A 20,589-nucleotide genomic window follows, 5' to 3' on the forward strand; every position below is an offset into this window, starting at 1 on the left:
CACCGCTCGCCGGCATCTCCCCCAAGGCCCAAAGAATGGGCCCAGGAACCTTGGGGGAGGGGGGTTCTTTCCGCTCTTTAGAGGGCTCCCCAGCTCCGAACAAGAGTTCGGCCCGGAGCCCCAAGGCCCCACCCGCTCCATGCCGGCTGGCGTCTGGGACACCAGCCAGCGACCGCCCCGCCCCTCCCCCCAGGCCGACCGAGGAAATCCCGGCGCCTCGGAGAAGGGGTTTCGGGTTCAGGCAGGTTCCGCGAGCTGAGGGCGCGGAGTGGGGCTGAGGGCCGCCTCCGGGACGCCAGCAAAGGGAACTGAGAGACGCGTTACCCCGAGGCCAGGCCCAACGCTGCGCCCTTGTCAACCCCGGGCTGGAGGCGGGGCTCCCGGGCCTGTCGCGGCGCAGCGGCCAGGACGCCCAGCTCCGCAGCGTCCGCAGCAGCATTGCCCCGCGGGCGAATCCACCGGGCCTGACCTTCCTTCCGGCGCACGTCGGCGAAAGGGCGGCCCAGCGACTGGGCCCGCCTCCGCGCACCGCCTCCAGCCCCGCGCCCGCCCCGCCCTGCCGGCTCTTAAAGAGACCCCGTCTCATTTCACCCTCTCTCCGAGAAGGTGAGAGGTTCGCCCTTAGCAGCCTGGAAATCTTCCCGCCAACGAGACGCTGTTAGAATGAACCCATGATTTGGCAAGACTCGGGGCATGGGTGGCCAATAACACCAGCGACTGATTGGTTAATTAACTATTGGAGATTAGTTAATTGAGCATCTGTTGTATCCAGGCACCTGGCACGCAAGGTGTCATTTATTCTTCCCAACAACCGTATAGGTGGATATTGTCAATCCCATTCTCCGGGCTTAGCTGATCCTTGGAAACTTAGGTAACTCGTAAAAAGTGATCAGAAGCATTCATTAAGGGGTGGAGCTGGAATTCAAGCTCATCTATCTTGCTTCACAGCCAGCACTCTTTCCTCTGAACTTTGACATTTCCAGGGTCTGGACTGTAAATATATTAGATCCCTCAGGAAGTTATTTTAAAAAAAAACGAGAACAGGCCCCAAATGGAGTCGCTTATGCTAAGCCCCACTCACCAAACCAAGGCTTAATTATAGTTTTGGCTCTCCAGTCAATCAGGCTTCGTCTGATCAGCACTAGTTAGGTGACCTGCCTGATAGACCCCTGCCATGCCCTAAAAAAAGTAACCTTGCAATAACCAACTTCTTTGTTCTCGCTCCCTTCTGCCTATAAAAATCTTTCATTTTGTACAGCTCTTCAGAGTTCCTTTCTATGTTAGATTGGGTGTGATACTTAGCAGGATCCTGTGGGGCTCCTGGGCACAAAAGTCTTTCTATGTGCCCCATCTCTTTGATTACAGGAAATAGGCTTCATTCAGCCTCTATGACCTTCCCTAAATTCCATCTGGCATATTCAAGCAGCTGCTAATTAGGGAAGGGAGGGGATGCAAGACAAAGGAGAAACAAACAGTCAAGAGAAACAATAAAAGAAAAAGAGAGAGAGAGAGACAATAAAAAAAAAAAGAGAGGGAGAGAGAAACAATAGTGCAGACTTGGGGCAAGGTCCTGGCTCCCCATCAAGCGATATACACGACAGTATCTTTGAGCTGTTTTGCAGATACTGAAACCCCCATCAGATGGGAGAAGTCAACGGTTAAGGACGGTATGCTGCCCACAAGCACGCAGACCCCAGACACCTTGGAACCAGAAGGTTGATGATGCTGACTCCCACTTACCACCAACCAATCAGAAGAATGTCCAGGAGCTGATCACGCCCTCTTTGAACAATTACTGTAAACCTTCTGACTAACCTCTCCAAGTTGGGACACACAGTTTTGAGGGCATTAGCGAGCTGTGGCCCCCTTTGCCTGGCAAAGCAATAAAACTTTTCTACTTCACCCAAAACTCTGTCTCCGAGATTAATTCGGTGGCAGGGTACAGAGGCCGGATTCAACTTCAGATGCCACCCGATTTGAATCCATTTTTGTTCAAATAAAATCTTAAAATTTTTAATATGCCTCAATTTATCTTTTAACAAAGGCACAACCAACGTTCCCACTGGACAACTAGGGGGTGGGGAGAAGCTGGCCTGCTTGGCTCCCCTCTAGGTCTGAGGAAACGCTGCGCGCGAACCCAGGCTTTCCGCATAGCGGGGGCCACCAGTAGGTGGCGGCGGACAGGGTCAGGGTGGCTGCCGCATGTACCCAAGTGCGGGCGGAGGTGACCTGCGCATGCGCGCCGCGAAGGCGGGACGCCTTAAAGAGCGGCTCGAGGCCACAGTGGCCGTTGCAGCTGTGGCGCGAGGCCTGGCAGAGCGGTCCGCTGAGGAGGGGAACTGACGGAGAAGTGCTGCTGCTGGGTCTTTAGGCGAGATGCTGACGGTGAAGCTGAAACCGAGGCACCGCCTCTTCTGCTTCAGCGTGAATGGCCACGTGAAGATGCTGCGGCTGGTGAGGGCGGGGCCTCGGGGTGAGGGACGGTGTCCCAGCGCGCTCCCCTGCAGGGAGGTAGGGCTGCAAAGCATGAAGCCGATGCCCTATCCTCTCTTTCAACCTTGTTGAACCTCTGACAAGGCCTTCCTAGAGGCAAGGCATTTCGCTCTGCACCCTGAGGGTAGGAGGAGAGAAATAGGGCGCTGTCCTCCCCCATCAGGGGCTTTACGGACTCACTCATAAAGCAAAATCCGCACACCTACATGAATGGCCCACACTTGGACCCACAAACCAGGTACCCAGGTTACCAGGGGAGGCAGCTGCAGTTGTACCACTCAGATGCCAACAAGATTAAAAACAAAAGCACCGAGGGGTTTCAGTGGATGCTGTGTTTACTTGCTAGAACTCAGTAGTTTTGATGTGAGTGAGCTCAAGGCTGATATAGTCCAGAGCAAGGACGGTGGAACTCCTGGTTCCTGGGGTGTCAGACATGCCAGGAGCATTGCAGCCAGTTCTCGCAGAGGTTGGGAGAGAATGAATCGTCATTTGGAGGAAGGAGACCTGGCTAGTTAGAGAAGTGGAAATTATCATAAGAGAATATGTTGAAGGAATTCAAGAAGAGAAAAGGGGAAGGAAAAAAGTAATTCTTAAAATTTAAAGAGGCGACATATAAGGAGAGGAGGTGGAAAGTTAGAGGTTACAGGGAAACATTCCTGCTTATTATGAAGAAGAATTTTTTTTATTGGGAAAGTTGCCAAAATTAAGTGGCCACTTGGGAAGGCAGTACATTCCCAGACAGAAAAGGTAGCAGGCGCAGGTGAGCACTTCGCATGTTGTGATGGCGATTTCAGCTTCAGGTGAGTGGGCAGAACAAACTGCATGCAAGGTCCTTCTCACACCAAAGTCTGTGATTCTGAGAAATAACTATGACGTAATGCGAGTCAGAATGCATGAAAGAAGTTTAGAAAACTACTCTGGAGTTCAGAAAACAGAGAGATTAGCTTGGGTTGGAAGTAAATAATCAGGAAAGAAGTGACCTGAGGGTCTGGGGTTTTATGCCAGGTACTGAAAGCTTTGGAACACTGGAGGAGAAATGGGATTTTGTGAGAAAGGTTCCATTTTTTTAAATATAATTATAAATCTTTATTATCATTTGTATATGCTTCAAAGTATTCTATAGTGTGAACGAAACACATTTATCATTCCTCTACTTCTGGTTTTACAGTCTCCAGAAAGGTTTCATTTTTGATATATTAATTCCCTCAACAAAACTCTGAATATTTAATGTATTCCCAGCCCTGAGTTAGGACTTGAGACAACAAAGACACCCAAGACAAAAGTCCCTGACTATGGAGTCCTTCAGTTTAGTCAGAGAGAGGCACACAAGCAGATAGCTGTGATGTGTGACAGGATGAAGTCAGAGCACAGAGTGAGGCATCTAACTAAGGAGGTGTCAGGAAACGTCCTAGGGGGACACTGGGTAGGGTTTAAGGGACAGCCACCTGAGCAAAGGCGTGGAGGCCAAAAAAAAAAAAAAAAAACCCAGCATGATTTATGAGCAAACCATAAGAAGTTGAGTTTTGCCTTATTTTTTTCAGCCAACAGATATTTATTGAAAGCCTGCCATGTGCCAGGCACTGTTCCAGGCTCTTGGGAGATATCAGGGGACAAAGCAAAGATCCCTGTCCACATGGAGTTTACATATTGGGGTGGGAGGGCAGGGAAGACAAACAATAAACACAATAAATAAATAAATAAATGGTGTAATATTCTAGAAGGGGGTAAGTGCTGTGGAACAAAGAAAACTAAAGCCAGGTAAGAGAGTGTAAGGGAAGGTAGGGTTGGAGAGGAAGATTGCAGGAATAGAATGGTCAAGTTAGGCCTTGTTGAGGTGACTTCTGAGCAAAGCGTTGAGTGAGATGAGGGAGTTAAGCTATGAATATCTGAAGGAAGAGTGTTTTAGGCAAAGGAAAATCCAGTACAATGGCCCTATGGCAGGAATGTACCTGAAGGGTTCAAGAAAAAGCAAGGAAACCAGTATAGCGGGAGTGGACTGACATAGGGACACAGTGGGAGATGAAGAAGGTTTTGAGTAAAGTTGTATATGATCTGACTAACATTTTTAAAAACTACACCAGCTGATATGTTGACAATAGATCGGGAGGTGGGGGCTGGTGGGGACAGGAGGATTCCTGCAGAGGCAAGGGTAGAAAAAAAGGAGATAAGTTGGGGCTATTGCAATAATCTGGGCAAGAGATGATAGCGGCTCAGACCAGGCTGTTAGTGGAGTAGGCTATAAGAAATGATCACATTTCGGATATATTTTGAAAGTAACCTCAACAAGATTTGCTGATGAACCAGATATGGTGTGAGAGAGGGAGGAGTCCAACATCACTCCAAAGTTTTTGGCCTAAGTAGCTGGAAGAATGGAGTTGCCATCCACTGAAAGCCTGTGGGTGAAGTAAATGTAGGCAGAGGATCAGAAGTTCAATTTTGGATTTCACTTTAGAGATGTCTATTAGACATTCAAGTGGCAATACTGAACAGGCATTTGGAATATACAAGACTGGATTTTAGGAGAGAGATTGGCACTGCAGAAATAGAAGTACTTAAAGTCACAAGACTGATGAGATCATCAAGAGATGAGTGTATATAGAGTGGAGAAGAGGACCATGGATGGAGCCCCAGAACACTTCAACATTAAGAGATTGGGGAGGGACTTCCCTGGTGGCGCAGTGGTTAAGAATCCACCTGCCAATGCAGGGGACACGGGTTCGAGCCCTGGTCCGGGAAGATCCCACATGCCACGGAGCAACTAAGCCCGTGCGCCACAACTACTGAGCCTGCGCTCTAGAGCACGTGAGCCACAACTACTGAGCCCACATGCCACAACTACTGAAGCCCACGTGCCTAGAGCCCGTGCTCCACAACAAGAGAAGCCACCGCAATGAGAAGCCCGGACACCGAAACGAAGCGTAGCCCCCGCTCACTATAACTAGAGAAAGCCCGTGCGCAGCCAAAAATATAAATTAATTAATTAAAAAAAAAAGAGAGAGAGAGTCGAGAGAGGAGGAGGAATCAGCGAAGAAGAATGAGAAAGCACAATTAGGGAGGTAGGAGAAACTAAAAGTATGGTGTCCTAGAAGCCAAATGAAAACTTTCTCGATGGAATGATCAACTGTGCCAAATACTGATGATGGTTCAAGTAAGATGAGGACTGAGAATTGAGCATTGGAATTATCCTGTGGATAAATTGTGAACAACTCTTTGTTAGAGAAGTAGACAGGAGCTGAGTCATGGAAGACTTTGAATACCATGGTGAAGGTAGGCTCTATTCTAAAAACCATTGAAGGGTTTTAAATAGGTGAAGAATTGCACACATTTTTATTTTAGAAATTTTACTGTAATATCTTTGTCATGGTAATTCAAGGAAAAGATACTGAAGGGCAGTAGTTTTAGGGACAAAGTGGATTCCCAAAATGCTTAAGCATTAAGTCAGCAGGACCCGATGATTGGTCAGTTGTAAGGAGTAAGTTGGAGCAGTGATCTTAGGTTTCCAGGGGCAGGTGAAAAGATAGATGGTCATATCACCAATTAAGATAGTGAATACAGGAGGAAGGAGCAAGGTGACAGTTTTGCACACGGTGAATTAAAGATTCTAAATGGCTATTTATGTGTGAGATGTTGAGGATAGACCTGGGACAGAGACCCAGATCTGTTGAGTGGGCTGTGGACAGAATCTAAAGGAATGCCATCATTTTAAAGAGATGGGCAAAAGGAAACCCACCGAGAGAATAGTTTCAGAGGTATAAGAACTAGAAAAGGTGACATGGGAGCCAAGGAGTAGAAAAGTAGGAAAAAGCCAATGGCAAATAAGTCATGGGGGTCTAGTAGGATAAGGATTGAAAAATGTTTGTTAAATTTAGTAATTTTGCAATCATTGATGATCTTGGCAAAAGCAGTCTACATAGAGTGGTGAAGAAATGTTTGAGGTATTAGTGGAATATTTAAAAGCTAACTGAAAACAAAGGCCAGGAGTTAGGAAAGATATGAGCTGTTAGTATGGATTAGGGGAGAACCCAGTGTGACTGAAATCATGGGAACTGTTAAGAAAATGGATTGATCACCAGTGCCAAATTCCAAGGTTACAGAAGATGGGGACTGAAAAAGTGACCCTTGATTTCATAACCCATGAACTCAAGACCCTGGTTCAGTAAAGTAAATGAAGTGATTTGAGATGACATGTTGCTGATCGTAATTATATTAATTATAAAGAATGAGTTATTTAGTAACTAGTTACATTTACTGTGTAAGCAAACTGACCAATTTAGAAGTTTAAAGGTAAGCTACTTTTATACTAATAAAGTAATTGAAAGAATTATGAATAAGTAGCCTATATAGATCTAAGGTTAAAAAGAGAATGTGGATGCTGACAGACTGATCATAAAAGTCTAGCCAGGGAAGACTCTTGACAAAACCATTTTCCAAGAACACAGAGACTTTGGATAGAGCTGTATCTCCTAAGAACATCATGACATTGACAGACCCCCAGCTTATTTTTTCCTTTAAGTCACTTTTCATTTCTGTTTTCTATATCTTCCTTTGGAAATGAGGAAATTGGATTAGATTAATAATCTTCAAGGGTTTTTTTTCCACTTAAGTTTTTGTTAATTCTGATTGATAAGAGGAAGTGTGTTAAAAAGTGAAGCATCAGAATTGTTGGGTTTTTTTTTTTTCTTTTCTTCCTCACAGGATTCTTTAGAGAATTGTTTTTCTCTGACAATTTGTTTTCAACTTTCCTCCCCAGTATTTTTCATGGCAACATTCTAAGTTTAAATTTGACAGCAGATTCCAAATTGTTAAGAGTTAAGGAGTGATGAGTGGATGATAAGGAATTATATCAGCCAGTATACAGACTTTTTTGAGAAGCATTACAGGGAGAAGTAGAAAATGGGAATTTCTGTGGGGAGTAGGGTGAAAGGAAGGTATGTGTGTTTTAAGAGAAGATAACCTTAGATATGTTTAGAGGATGATGAGGAAAGGAACTAGTGGAGGAGGAGAGATTGAAGGTACGAGAGGGAAAAGGAGATATTTAGTGGAAAAAGATCAAGGGAACAGATGTGGGAAGTGATGGTATTAGGTATACAAGCGGAGTAATAGACTTAAAACAGAGAGGGATACCTAGTTCTCTAAAACACAAAGAGACGTCAACATCCATACATTTTAGTCTTCCTCTTTTAGATGTGTGCGTATATATGGAAGAAACCCATTTATTTCGTTATTTTAGAAATGATCATTTTTACAGCTTAAACTTGTATTCAATAATCACTGAATAAATCATGTTTTTTTTTCCTATAGGCGCTAACTGTGACATCTATGACCCTTTTTATCATCGCACAAGCCCCAGAGCCATACATTGTTGTCACTGGATTTGAAGTCACTGTTGCTTTCTTTTTCATAGTTTTATATATACTCAGACTTGATCAATTAATTGACTGTATATTTTGGCCTTTGCTTGTAAGTGTTCAGTTTCACTGTTAAAGTTAACTACTTTTTCCTGCCATAGAAAGACATTTTAATAAACTCTGTTCTTTAGTTTTCTTAAGCCTTTAAGGAATCTCTGACAGGCTTAGGAAGGAGGAACTCTACCCACTGCTAATGTGCTCTGGGGAGATTCTCAGGGAACCAGGGCAGCCACGGAGCATAAATTCTCCTCTGAGCTCTATCTATCAGTAGATGTGGCTGACCTTTCAGACCTCTCTTTCTAAGGAGAATTCACGTAGGTGTAGATCTTCAAAAGAAATTTAAATTCAAGATCATGGTTAATGAAATTATACGGCATTCTTAATCTTTACCTCCTTTTTAAATGCATGTTGATATGACCTCAAAATTGGGGAATAGAAATGGAGACAGATACACAAGTACCTACATCTTACACATCCCTGATCACTAAATGGAAAATCAAAATAATTTAGAGGCTAAATAAAACACAACATTTTCTTACTTCAAAATGTCTGTAATCATTAATGCCACATAATTTTTAACTCATCTTGTAGAACCTTATTTAGTAGCATATGGACTTTACCTGCCATACTCACAGCATTAGGAATAACTGCCCAGTGGAATGCCCAGATGGTCTGGAAACTTTCAAAATAGGCAAGTTGAAGATACTAACTAAGGGATACTTGGCCCTTCAGCCTGGCCCATAAGCTGGTTCTAGGAAGGACTGAGTGACTTCACTGCTCCTCTTTCAAGTCTTATCCCCAGAATCCTATGTCCATAGGTCTCCTTTCTGAGACCCCTGCTGCCCTTCCACCCTTTGGCTGGACTGGTAAAAGCACTTGTCTCATCCTCTTGGATTCCAGAGTGCTGATATCCAAGCTGATAACCCGTATTAAGAAGAGAGGACTTTAGAGCTATTCTCAAACCATAAGCATCCCTTAAAGTGGTGCCTCCTGGAACCACTTTTGAAGACCAATGAGGAGCATTTCAGACAAGCTGAGAAAGTCCCCAGAGTGGAAAGCTGGGAAATAGATAGGATCTTCATGGTGCCTCTCCAAAATCCTCCTTGATCTACACTTTGGAGCTGGACCTGACTGAAGTATAAGGTCTGGGACAAGAGATTACAAAGCCTTCCTCAGTTGGCCCTCAGGGTATGTAATACCATTTAGTGGCAGAAAGGACTAAGCTAAATTGTCCTAAGGATTTCTTCAAGGAGATGATGAACATGGTCCACATCATGTTAATCTTGTACCCAAAAAGTCACATAGTTGCTCTTCACACTCTGCTTTTCCAAAGTTAATGAAACTAACACATTTTAGCATTTATTTTTCCTCAAACTGTAGTAATTCTCTGGAGCTTCTTACACATCCCAGTAATAAACTTGGAGTCCTAAAGTTAACAACACACTGAGAAGGAGCGTGGCCTATGTATAGCATGTCTCCAAATCTCTGAGGCTCACACTTGGCTGATGCTGTACTCTTAGAAATGGTGCGATATTGGTCAACTAAGTTATTACTCCATCATGAAACCCAGATTCCTGTCTGCTCTTGATCTCATGAAATCATTTATTCAACATCTGCTAATCCCAGATTCTATACTAGCTTCTTGGATAAAACAAGACACAAATCTTGCACCTGAGAAACTTTCAATGTAGCCAGAAGGTAAGATAGGTGAGCAATCCGGTATAACAGGTGCTGTGAGAGGTGTATACCCGGATGGTGTGGAAGGGAAGGGGACCAAGTCGTAACAGGCTTGCCTGAGGAAAACTACGCCTGCGTTGAGGGCTGGAGGATGAAAAGTAGTTAGCCAACTGATATGGGGCTGAGAGAGCTTTCCCAGTACAGGGAGCAGTGTGTGTGAGGGTCTAGGGGGAGAAAGAGCTGGACCCTCGAGGACCTGCAGGAGTTCTGAGTGGCTGTGAAGAAAAGAGGGGCAAGAGTGGAGGTTTGAAAGGCAGTAGGAGGTCAGAGCATGCAAGGCTTTGAATGCCCTGAGTTTTAATCCAAAGGCTGCTGGAAGCTTTGGGAGGTTTTTAAGTATGAGAGTGACATGATTAGCTCATATCTGAGGAGATCGCTGGTGGCAGTGTTGATAATGGCTTGAAGAGGAGCAAAACTAGAGGTAGGTCTCAGAGACCGCTTAAAAGTCTCTTATCCTAATCCAGACATGGAAATGAGAAAGGCCTAAATTAAGGTTAAAACGGTAGCTGGTGAGAAAAAGTGTTGATGAAAACTGATAGGACTGGGTAACAGGAAAATCAAGGATAGCTGCCATTTAAAGAACTGTCTTAAGAGGGTAATGAGACAGGAAGTATAGGAGGAAGGACAGCTTTAAGGAAGGGCCAAGGAGAGTGGTATGTAATGAGTTCAGTTTGAGAAATAGAAGGTTTTGGTTGCTTATGGGGTATTCAGATGGAAACGTTCAGGTCTGAAGCTTAGGGGAGAGAAGTCAGAGCTGCAGCTTTGGGAGTCATCACCTCGCGATGGTAAATGAGCTCTAGGAGAATGGCTCGGAGGGAGAGTACAGGAAGATAAGGCAAGACTGGGAAATACCAACATCTGGAGTGAAAAGGAGGAGTAGCCTGAGAAGGACAGGAGAGGGCCCAAGGGAGACCCATGTCCCAAAAGCCAAGAGAAGAGAGCATTTCAAGAAGAAAGAAATGGTGAATAATGTCACAGGTAAAGGAAGAAAGCCCAGAAAAAAAAAAAAAATCTATATTTACTGACTGTATTAATAGAGGCCCCCAGTGGCCTTTCCCAGAGTGGTTTGCCTTGAATGGACAGGTGACAGCAAAGCAGTGGGATTGTTAGACTGAGCAGGGAAGTACACAGCTGTAACTAGAGGGGCCACCACTGAGTTGAGGAAACCTGGCCAGGGACAAAGGAGGGTAATAAACAGTGAGGTCCCAGCAGAGTGGTTGACGGGAATGGGGCCAGAGCACAGCTGGAGAAGTTGTCTGTGGCTCTTTCACTATAACAAAAGTGAAGGACACAAAGATGGCTGAGGATTCCAATTAATCTGTAGGTGGGGAAAAGGTAACCTGCAAATACTTCTATCTGATGGCCACTGTCTTCACTGATTAGGAAAGAGCTTGGTCGTCTGCACACAGATGTGTGATATGTGTCATTGTCCCAAAGTTGCAGTAACTAACAGAGTTTGTAGAGCAGGCTTCCTCTGACTGTTCCCCTCAAGGGCTCCAGTGACAGAAAACACACAAAGTGAGCCAACCCAGGGCTTTGTGGTGATATGGAAGTACAGGCTCAAAATGTCTGTGAAATCTCCATTTTTATAATTAAATTTATATTCTACTCCATGGCATACTGATGTTTGGTTTTAAAAAAAAAAGCAATGCTTTAAACCACCATTAAGGATCACTGATGTTCTGGGGCAGGTGCATCCTTTTTGTCCCCCGCTGTGATTCTCTGCACTCCCTAGAACACCATTTTTATCTGAAGCCATTCATATACACTTAGCCAAATTACTAACAGGAGGCAGGGCTGCCTGTCTGAAGCGGAGGAGTGGTCTATTGCCTTGAAGCAGAGCAAAATACCCAGCACAGAGCAGCATTAACCTAGAACTCACTATCTCCTGCAAATGAGGACTTTTTTTCTGCCTAAATGTATCTAACCTTACCCTGTCCCTGTTGAACCTCTTCCTATTTTCTTTGTAGTAACCGCTTTTCTAAGTTACCAGAGTTTTGAAGTTTGATATTTCTGTGTTAACAATTCCTTCTTGCTACCGTTATCTGCAAATATACATAAACCTTTCCAGAATAAAGACAATTTAACTTTCCCACAGTTTACATCCATTCAAAATGTAAGCTGCATCTCTTAAAGCCACAGTTCAGAATGAAAATGCTTCATTTCAGGAAATTATTAAATGAATGAGCTACATCAGCAAAAACTAATGGCATAATTGGCCAGCTGTTGCATACAGATATGTAGGAGCATTTTCCCGAAAATTACCACTTTCTCCAGCTCTAAGATTTATTAATTGCATTTGGAGTAACATTATAAAGTTGTTTATTTTATGGTGTAGAACACTCCACACTTTCTCTTATATTATTAAAATTCAGCATCCTGACTTCCCAGTGTACCATTCTACTTTAAACGTTCCGCATAATACGTCATCCACTCCTAACCAGATGAGTTCTCCCTCCAACTACATTTAAATAAAAAAGACATAAGCCTGTTAAGGAGTTAAATGATTGGTGTGTCATAAGATAAGAGACCCATTAGGCATCATTATAGGCCAAATACAATATATGTGATATTTTACTGCAGCAGTTTGACTTCCTAAAACTAAATAAAACTATTTAAACTAAATAAATTTGTTTAATAAAATGGAACTTTCGAAATCTTTACAGAGCTGATTCATTTTGTTGGTGATCTTCGTGTAAAGCTGACCTTTCTATTCTGTGTTTTCAGGATATTATCAACTCAGTGGTTACAGCAGTATTCATGATAGTTATATCTGTGTTGGCACTGATCCCAGAAACCACAACATATATAGTCCTTGGAGGGGTAAGTGGAGGTCTTTCTGGTTTCTTCCTTCAGGTTCGATTAGAATTCAAATGTACTTGAAGAATAAATACAAGAACAGAAAGCTAGACTGTATTCATCCTTGAGGCTTCTATGCCAGTACACAGTACCTAATGGCTTAATACTTTTGTGTGTGAACACATGCCCTGCTTAATGTCAAGGAAGATGATTTCACGCTAAAATTGAAGTTAACCAAATAAAGAGATTCCTCCATATTTCTCATAGATAGGTAGGGCTAGACCAGACTGAGAAAAGCTACTAGAATCAGTTACAGTACTAAACTCTCAGAAACCTGATGTCAAGAATAAAACAAACCATGGATGAATTTCAGAGCTCTCCCTTTTCAAGAAAAGGATACATCCCACTTGCTAATGTGAGACAGACTGTTCTGAGCTCAGTTATTTCTTGTCCAGATCCTGCTTCAGATGGAATTTAATAGAAGATGTGTCATCGTAAGGGGATGGTGGTAGGAAGCCCTGTAACTAAAGGATTATTTTGAACACTGCTTGAAGAGAAGCGTATCAGTTTAATTTGGAAGGCAAGCCCAAACAAACGAAGAGTCAAGTAATTTAGTTACAGTTCCATCTGATATTCTTTTTAGATTTCTTACAGGGGGTTCAAAATCATTTGGCTTTTCTAGGTTCTGATCTAGAGAAGTGAATTATTAAGTTCTTCTTAAATAAATCTCCCTCCTACTTCCTTGTCTTTTCATAGTATGGGCCACTTAGGAGAACTGGCCACATATGTCAGAATCCATGGCTTTTCAACTCCTTCATTAGGCCCAAAGCAACTTCATGAGGGATGGGAATTACTCTAGAAATGACATAGTGCTGTAATAGCAATCTCTCCTAGTTGTCTTTAATGACAATTATGGAGAAAGAGGGATGAGGCATAGGGTTTACTTTCACTCACTTATATACTCATTCACTCATTGATTCATTCCTTAAGTGCACTTCGGTAGGTGCTGACAAAGTATAGAGCCACAAGCCACAGGTGGCTATTGGGCACTGGAAATGTGGCTGGTCTGAACTGAGATGAGCTGTAAGTGTAAAATACACACTGGATTTCAAAGACTTGCTACCCCCAAAAGAGTGTAGAATTTATAATTTTATTATATTGATGACATGTTAAAATTACATTCTTTTGGATGTATCAGGCTAAATAAAATATATTATTAAAATTAATTTCACTTGTTTTTTTCTTTACTTTTTAATGTGGCAATTAGAAAATTTTAAGTTAATTATGTGGCTTACATTGGTGACTCACATTATATTTCGTTTAGACAGCTCTGGACTAGAATGTGAGCCCTATCCTCAAGTTGCTTAGAGCCTAATACAGGAGACAAAAGTGCAAGCAGCTGTGTCTGAGCTGTTAACAGAGTACTGTGGGGCACAGAGAAGAGGAAGCAGCTACCTCTCTCCAGCAGTGGAATTGTGGTTTGCCAGAACTAAAGGGGAGGAAACGGGGATGGTTCCAGGTGGAGGAACCAGCAACATGCTGTGTACCAGAGTCATGAATGCACCGGTAGGAGGTACGTAGCGTGGTCAGAACCTAGGAAGCTGCGATTGAGATTCAGGATGGAAAAGGAACAGTGTCTGAAGCCAGAAAGCCAGATTTCTTGGCAGTTGGATGGAGCTGGTGAAATAACACTGACATCCCCTTTCTCCAGCCCCGGCACCAGTTCTCAAATAGCCATCAGAGTACCTAAAGACCATGTTCTAGTTTATTCCCTTTACTTCAGTTTTGTCTTCCTGAGGCCTATTTAGAATCCCACCCCTTAGGTGGATGTAGCCCGGCCTTTGAGAGTTCACTTTGGGTCATCTTATCACTCCATTTCTCCAAATCTCTTATCACAGCTACTATCACCATGGTTAAAGCTTGAGCTGGTGTTAACCTGACCTTTTCTCCAGTACAGTTTGCAATAGGAAAGTCAAACAGTTGATCACTGGGTATAGAAATGTTGATTAGTAACTAAGTATCATCGGCAGGGCTTTAAACAGTATATCCAGGAGCATGTCAAGAGATCCAGACAAGTATTTCAGAGTTTCAGAGTCCACACCACCTCAGTATTGTTTCTGCTCACTTAAATTACCTTTCCCTTTCTCTAGGAAGGTACTGGGAAAACTTGGGAATGAGAATTAAATGATCTCTGAAGTCTCTTCCCATTTTAGTATTAGGTGACAGCGTAGGGAGCAATCCTGGTGCCCTCGCAGGAGAGGAAGCCGGTGGGCAGACCACTTAAAACCTGTGTGACCATGGCCACAGCAGTGACACTGTGTCTTTGTTTCAGGTGTTTGGACTCGTGGCCTCAGTGCTCTCTATTGCCGACGGGGCCCTTATTTACCGGAAGCTGCTGTTTAATCCAAGTGGTCCTTATCAGAAAAGTGCTGTTCATGACAAACTATAAGTTTTGTAAATTTATATTCCTTTTTAGTTGATGCTAATTATTAAACATATCTCTTTATTCTAACACATATTTTCTGCAGTTCTCATTTTAATCTCTATATGGGAGCTGGAAGAAGAGATTTAGGAGCTGTGGGCCCAGCGCTGTAACTTTCAAGGGAGCGCTCGAGCGCCTCAATCTTATGGGATCTGGTTTTCCTGTTCCTGGGCCCGGGAGGCAGAAGAGAAAGCGCCGGGAGCGCCCGAAATGGTCTTCAGAGCCTGCTCCCCGGCTGGCTGGCAGCACGGAGGTGGTGGCATTGAGGGGACCTTGAGTGCCCAGGCTAGGCAGCGGCGTCGCATCCCAGCTGGCTGGCAGCACGGAGGTGGTGGCGTTGAGGGGACCTTGAGTTCCCAGGCTGGGCAGCGGTGTCGCATCCCAGTGGCTACGAGGGCGGCTGAAGGGCTTGGTTTGTCTGCCGGCAGCCAGAGCTGAGTGCGCGCGAGGGAGAGGCGGCCGGCAGCCGTTGGGGCGCGACGCTGGTTCCCCGGGGAGAGCCGGCCGCCGCCGTGCAGGCTCAGAGCCGAGGGGCCCGTCAGGCACCACCAGGCCCGGGGGTCCACCATGAATCCTGAAGACGACAACGCACGTTCGGGGGACTCGAAATCCGGGGGGCCTCCCTCCCGCTCAGTAAACGTCGCCCGTGCGGCGCATCCCGAGCGCTCGGCGCCATCCACAAGCTCGGTGCGGGACACAAGCGCGGCGCCCTCAGCATCCCGAGGGCGCACTGCACCCACACTCAAGCCCACTGCACAACCCGCGATCCCCAGCCAGCGGGAGAAGAAGGCCATACGAAAGCGTGCTGAGGGCCGCGCCAAAGTCCCGCCCAAATTCAGGGACAGCCTCAAGCGTTTTCTCTTCTCGCCCACTGGAATCTTGAAGATTATTAGGCTGGTGAGCAGAGAGAGCTGATGGCCCGCTGGGCGGATGCAAGGGCGGATGCAGGCCGGCTTCGGCCTCAGGGAGTGAGTGATTCCCAGGGGCGCCGCCTGGGGGAAACTTCCCTAATTCCCTTTGCCGGTCCACCTCGTTTCGCCTCCCCTTTTTTCCTCCTCTCCCTTTGCTCCTCCCACACACTCTACCCTTGCTACTAAATTTGGCACGCTTCCCTCCACCCCTCACTTTTATATTCCTCAGGTTTCCCCTCACAAAGGGAACTAGGGAAGCAATGGAGATAATAACAGAAATGTGTACATTAGCAAACAAGAATAATAGACTTGACCAATAAAGTTGATAAACCACTGGCCAATATAACAGGAAAAAATGGGGTAAATGAGGACGTATATTTATAGTTAGAAACCAGAAAGGGAAAATAATGCAAACCCCGAAGAAACTGAAAGGATTCACAAGAGCACTTTGCAAAACAAATAAATGTGAATAATTGGATCAAAGAGTTGATTTTCTGGGAAACTATAAATTACCAAAACTGATCCCAGAACAGAGAAAAACCTAAATAGACCGATATAAGCACCGGGGGGTGGGGGGGTGGGGGGGTGGGGAATGAGTATCTTTCAGAAATGTGTCAGGCCCAGACTTTTTCACAGGTTAACTCTTTTCAAACCTTCATGGGATGCAATTCTGATACTATTCAAACTTTTTCAAAGAATAGAGAAAGAAGAAACATTTCTGAGCTATTTTTACAAAGTCAGTGTAACACTGATATCAAAACCTGACCAAGTTCAGAAAAAGAAAACTAAATAGAAATCTCACTTGTATCAAAGCAGCAGTATTAATATATTAACAGAAAATGCTCATCAGTGCTTCTTCAAAACACACCATGAAGAAGAAACATAAGGATGATTCAATATTAGGACTCTATTAAACTAATCCACCATAAGTAAAAGAAAAAATTAGGACACTATCAAATAGGGTACAGAACACATTTGACAAAATTCAACATTCATCTCTGAGTGAAAAAAAAGTGAACAAGGGAAGAAGAGAGAGACCAGTTAAATAGGAATACACAGATATTTCACTGACATTATAAAAATAAACCCAAAAGTCAGCATCATATATAATTAAACCTCAGAAGTATTCCCATTAAAATGAGGAACAAAGAGGATGCCCACTAGTCACCACAATCAGACAGGAAAAAGGAATAAGTATGAATATTTGAAAAGAAGAGGCAAAATGTATCATTTCTTACAGCTGATATGATCAAAGATCTAAAAAATAAAATCAACTGGGAAACAATTTAGAACAAGATAAATTCTACTAACTCATTAGTAGAAATGAGCAAACAAGAACTGAAAATAGAAGAAAATATTTCTCTTTGCAATAGCAATCAAGATGACAAAATACCTAAGATTAAATGAAATAAATTTGAAAGACCTATATGAAGAAAACTTTAGAACTCTACTGAGAGATATTTTAAAAACCACTAAAATAACTGGAAAGATATACTTTGTTCTTAAAGAGTTAAGACTAAATTTTGTAATCTTTCCATATTATAAGTTAAAGGAAATCCCAATTAAAATACCAACAGGCTTAGCTTCGGGAACTTGACCAAGACAAAAATGAGAAACATAAACAACCTGAGAATGAGTCCGAAAGGGGGACTAAGTCAGACAATAATACAACATAAAATGAGTTGCTTATAATTTCAGAAGCACTAGAAAAGAAATCAGCAACTCAATAGAAGAAAAGAGTTTCAAAAGCATCCCGAATACACACGAAAATTTAGTATATGATAAAGGTTGGATTTCAGATCAGTGGTGTTTCCCAACAGATGATGTTGGGATAATCAACAGCTGTTCAGAAAGAAAGAAAGCTGGGACTCTACCTCACTCTTTCTATCAAAATCAATATATATTTACTTTACTTGACCTGTATATACACAATTCTTTCTGGTATGAAATATACACTGTTAACAGTGATTACTTTTAAGGAGATAGACTAGGGTTGGGATGAGGGAGGAGAAGGAAGCTTCTGTACTGTGTGCAATTTTTGTCTGTGTTATTTCATTTCTTAAACATGTAAGGAATTTTTAAAATAATATATATGTGCAAAACAATACAGGCAATTGCAATATAATCAGATTTACAGTCTGATCATTTATTATTTTATTTTGTTTTTTAATAGCTCATTTGCATTAAAACAAATCCTGTTTCTTTTACTGCAGGGCCTTCTCATAGGGGCACTAGTTTGTTTCATCATTGCTGAAGCCCAGGAGTCCTATATAGCAATCACAGTCCTGGAAACCTGCATCGTTCTTTTTTTCATTCTAATATATATGCTAACGCTTCACCACTCGATGACTTATTTACATTGGTCCTTACTTGTAAGTGTTCATTTTCATAATTTTCATATAAGCTTTGCCCTCAGCCCCACAGTAAAGGCTCTCTTCAAGGGAGCACAACAGAGAGATCTCTCTGGACAAGGACATAGCTGAGCTATGACAGAGTGTCACCCTAATCCCAGAGAGGAAACTAGCCTAAAGCTCAGAAGGATTCCTTGAACCCCTCCAACTATAGGACAACCAACACACACACCTGCTTCCATCTCATTACGGCCCTAAACACGCGGTACTTTGCAGCTGGTCCTAAAGAAAATTTTACTCAGTGTATTCAGTAGTGTATTGCTTGTAAAACGGCACGTGCTTCTTCTACTTGTCAAACAGCACCCTCTCTAACAGATTACAAACGTCCCTCCGAAAAAGCATGTTTCTACAACATGGCTAAGTGGCAGAAAACTGTCACGTGTGCCCTGAAAGAGTGCAAGAGTCAAACTTTTAATGTGTCAAGGGTCCAGCTTTTCCAAAGGGGTGCCGTATGGTGGAGTATTCAGGAAAAGACACTGCATGGCCTTCTTCAATAGCTTTTTCCAGAATTTCATACTCTTTACCAACTGAAAAATTCCCAAAGCTAATTCCTCAGGTCTCAGAAAAATCCTTTTCATTCCAGACTCTGAGGCTCTGTATCCTCACAGACTGGAGAGGAAGCATAGTTTTGTCCAGATACAGACATGGGCCCAGTTCCTGGCCCTGCCACCTTACTAGCTGTGAGAACTTTAGCCTCAGTTTCCCCATCCGGGAAATTCAGAGAAGGAAAAGTGTGATGATAAGAGCTGTCTATAGGGGTCCTGTAACATTTAAATGTGTTTAAAGCAAAGATCACAAAAGGCTTGCCACAAAGTAAATATATTCGCTACAAAGTGTGGGTCGGACCCCCTGAGGCAGTTGGGTGGCTTTTACCCTTTTATCTTTTGCACCGTGAACCATCCTAACTCCGAGCCCATGCCTCTTCCACATCATACATTTTCATGGAACCTTTTTTAAACTGTAAGGTAGGATTGGTTGCTATTGAACTAAAACTCAAAATACTTTCTCCAAGCGCCTGAGGGATTTTCTGGAAAGGCTGCAGAGCTCTCTCTGTCCCACAGAGTGCTGAGCAGCAGAAAGCACAGGAAGCAATCTCTGAGCAGCTTTAATTGGACACGTGGAAGACCCTCTCAGTTCCGGAGAGCTACAACCATGGAGAGGTTTCTGAGCGGAAACTAAAATCTCTGTCCATGGAAGTTTTCAAGAGCGGAAGGTAAAATAACTGTTTTTGAGCACATGCCACGCACCAGATACTTCTTCATATAGATTACCTCATTTAATCCTCACAACAACCCAGTGAGGTTGTGGTCGTCCCCCATTCCCCTTTAACAGATGAGAAAACTGGATTAAAGAGACTGTGTTGCCCGTGGTTGTATCTAGGCACATGGAAACTCAGATTTGAGCCCAGGTCTGTCTGACTCTAAAGCCCAGACTTTTTCCAGACTTTATGCCCTATAACCTTGTGCTGGTTTATCTTCACCCTCCCTACATCTTTGTCTTCCTCATATTCTCAAAATCTTACCTTCTCTGAATCCTCTCCCATTTTCTCATGGTTTCCTTAAAATGTGCGACGAACGGTGAATTGATTTTCCTGGAGTGGAGGGCAGGGTACAAGCCTTTAGGGGTCGCGACAGCAGCTGTGGTCAGGAGGACCGGAGCCCTCTAAAGGTCCACGGCCATAAACCTGGAGAGAGCCTCAAGGCCCCGTGCTTTGCTGGAGGGTCCAGGGGGAGCATCCAGGAAGAGTCTCAGGGAGAGGCAGGAGCCAGGGTCTCCTAAGCATGAAGCAGGTGCTACGAGAGGAGCTGTTCCCACAGTCACAGGCAGCTCAGGCCAGCTTGTGGAGAGCTGCAGGCCTCTGGGCGACTCTGGTAAAGCCAGGCCCCCTTTTGCTACCTCTGTCCTTGGGGGAGAGCATCCTCTTTTCTTTGGATAGCTATGGGAGCCCAGAGCGTGATACAAAGCCCCTGCCTTTTTCTTGTTTCTGTCCTCCAGGGTGTGGCCAGCTTTCCTCACCCCACCTGTGGTGGGGTTACTGTCTTTATTGCTAGATTTCATTATCAACTTTACCCACCCTAGTCTTATGTCACCAATCTGTGTACCCAAGAAAAGTATGAAGTATAATTATTGTCTTCTGAATAGCCCATATTTTCAACACTTCTACACTGTAAAGAAGGCATTTCCCCATACAGTCCGAGAAACTGAGTTCTGGTCAAGCTGATGTCTTTTCCAATAGAAAGCAATCTAGAAAAAAGAACATAATAAACATATTTAACTAGAACTCTATTGAAGGGATGATTCCAAAACTACCAGCAATATCTTTACATTTATAAGTAAAAGGTATCAGC

At 43.7% G+C, this 20,589-nt stretch overlaps 1 protein-coding gene across 1 annotated transcript; it reads left to right on the forward strand.

Annotated features, from left to right (window-relative positions):
• The first annotated feature begins 2,376 nt into the window (after positions 1-2,376).
• CKLF (chemokine like factor) lies at positions 2,377-14,886 on the forward strand. The gene is made up of 3 exons (XM_065898373.1): positions 2,377-2,454; positions 12,366-12,461; positions 14,770-14,886. The coding sequence occupies exons 1-3, from the start codon at positions 2,377-2,379 to the stop codon at positions 14,884-14,886; spliced, it is 291 nt and encodes a 96-aa protein (XP_065754445.1).
• Positions 14,887-20,589: the final 5,703 nt, after the last annotated feature.

The sequence above is a fragment of the Phocoena phocoena genome, chromosome 20, assembly GCF_963924675.1.
Source record: "Phocoena phocoena chromosome 20, mPhoPho1.1, whole genome shotgun sequence".
Lineage (NCBI taxonomy): Eukaryota > Metazoa > Chordata > Mammalia > Artiodactyla > Phocoenidae > Phocoena > Phocoena phocoena.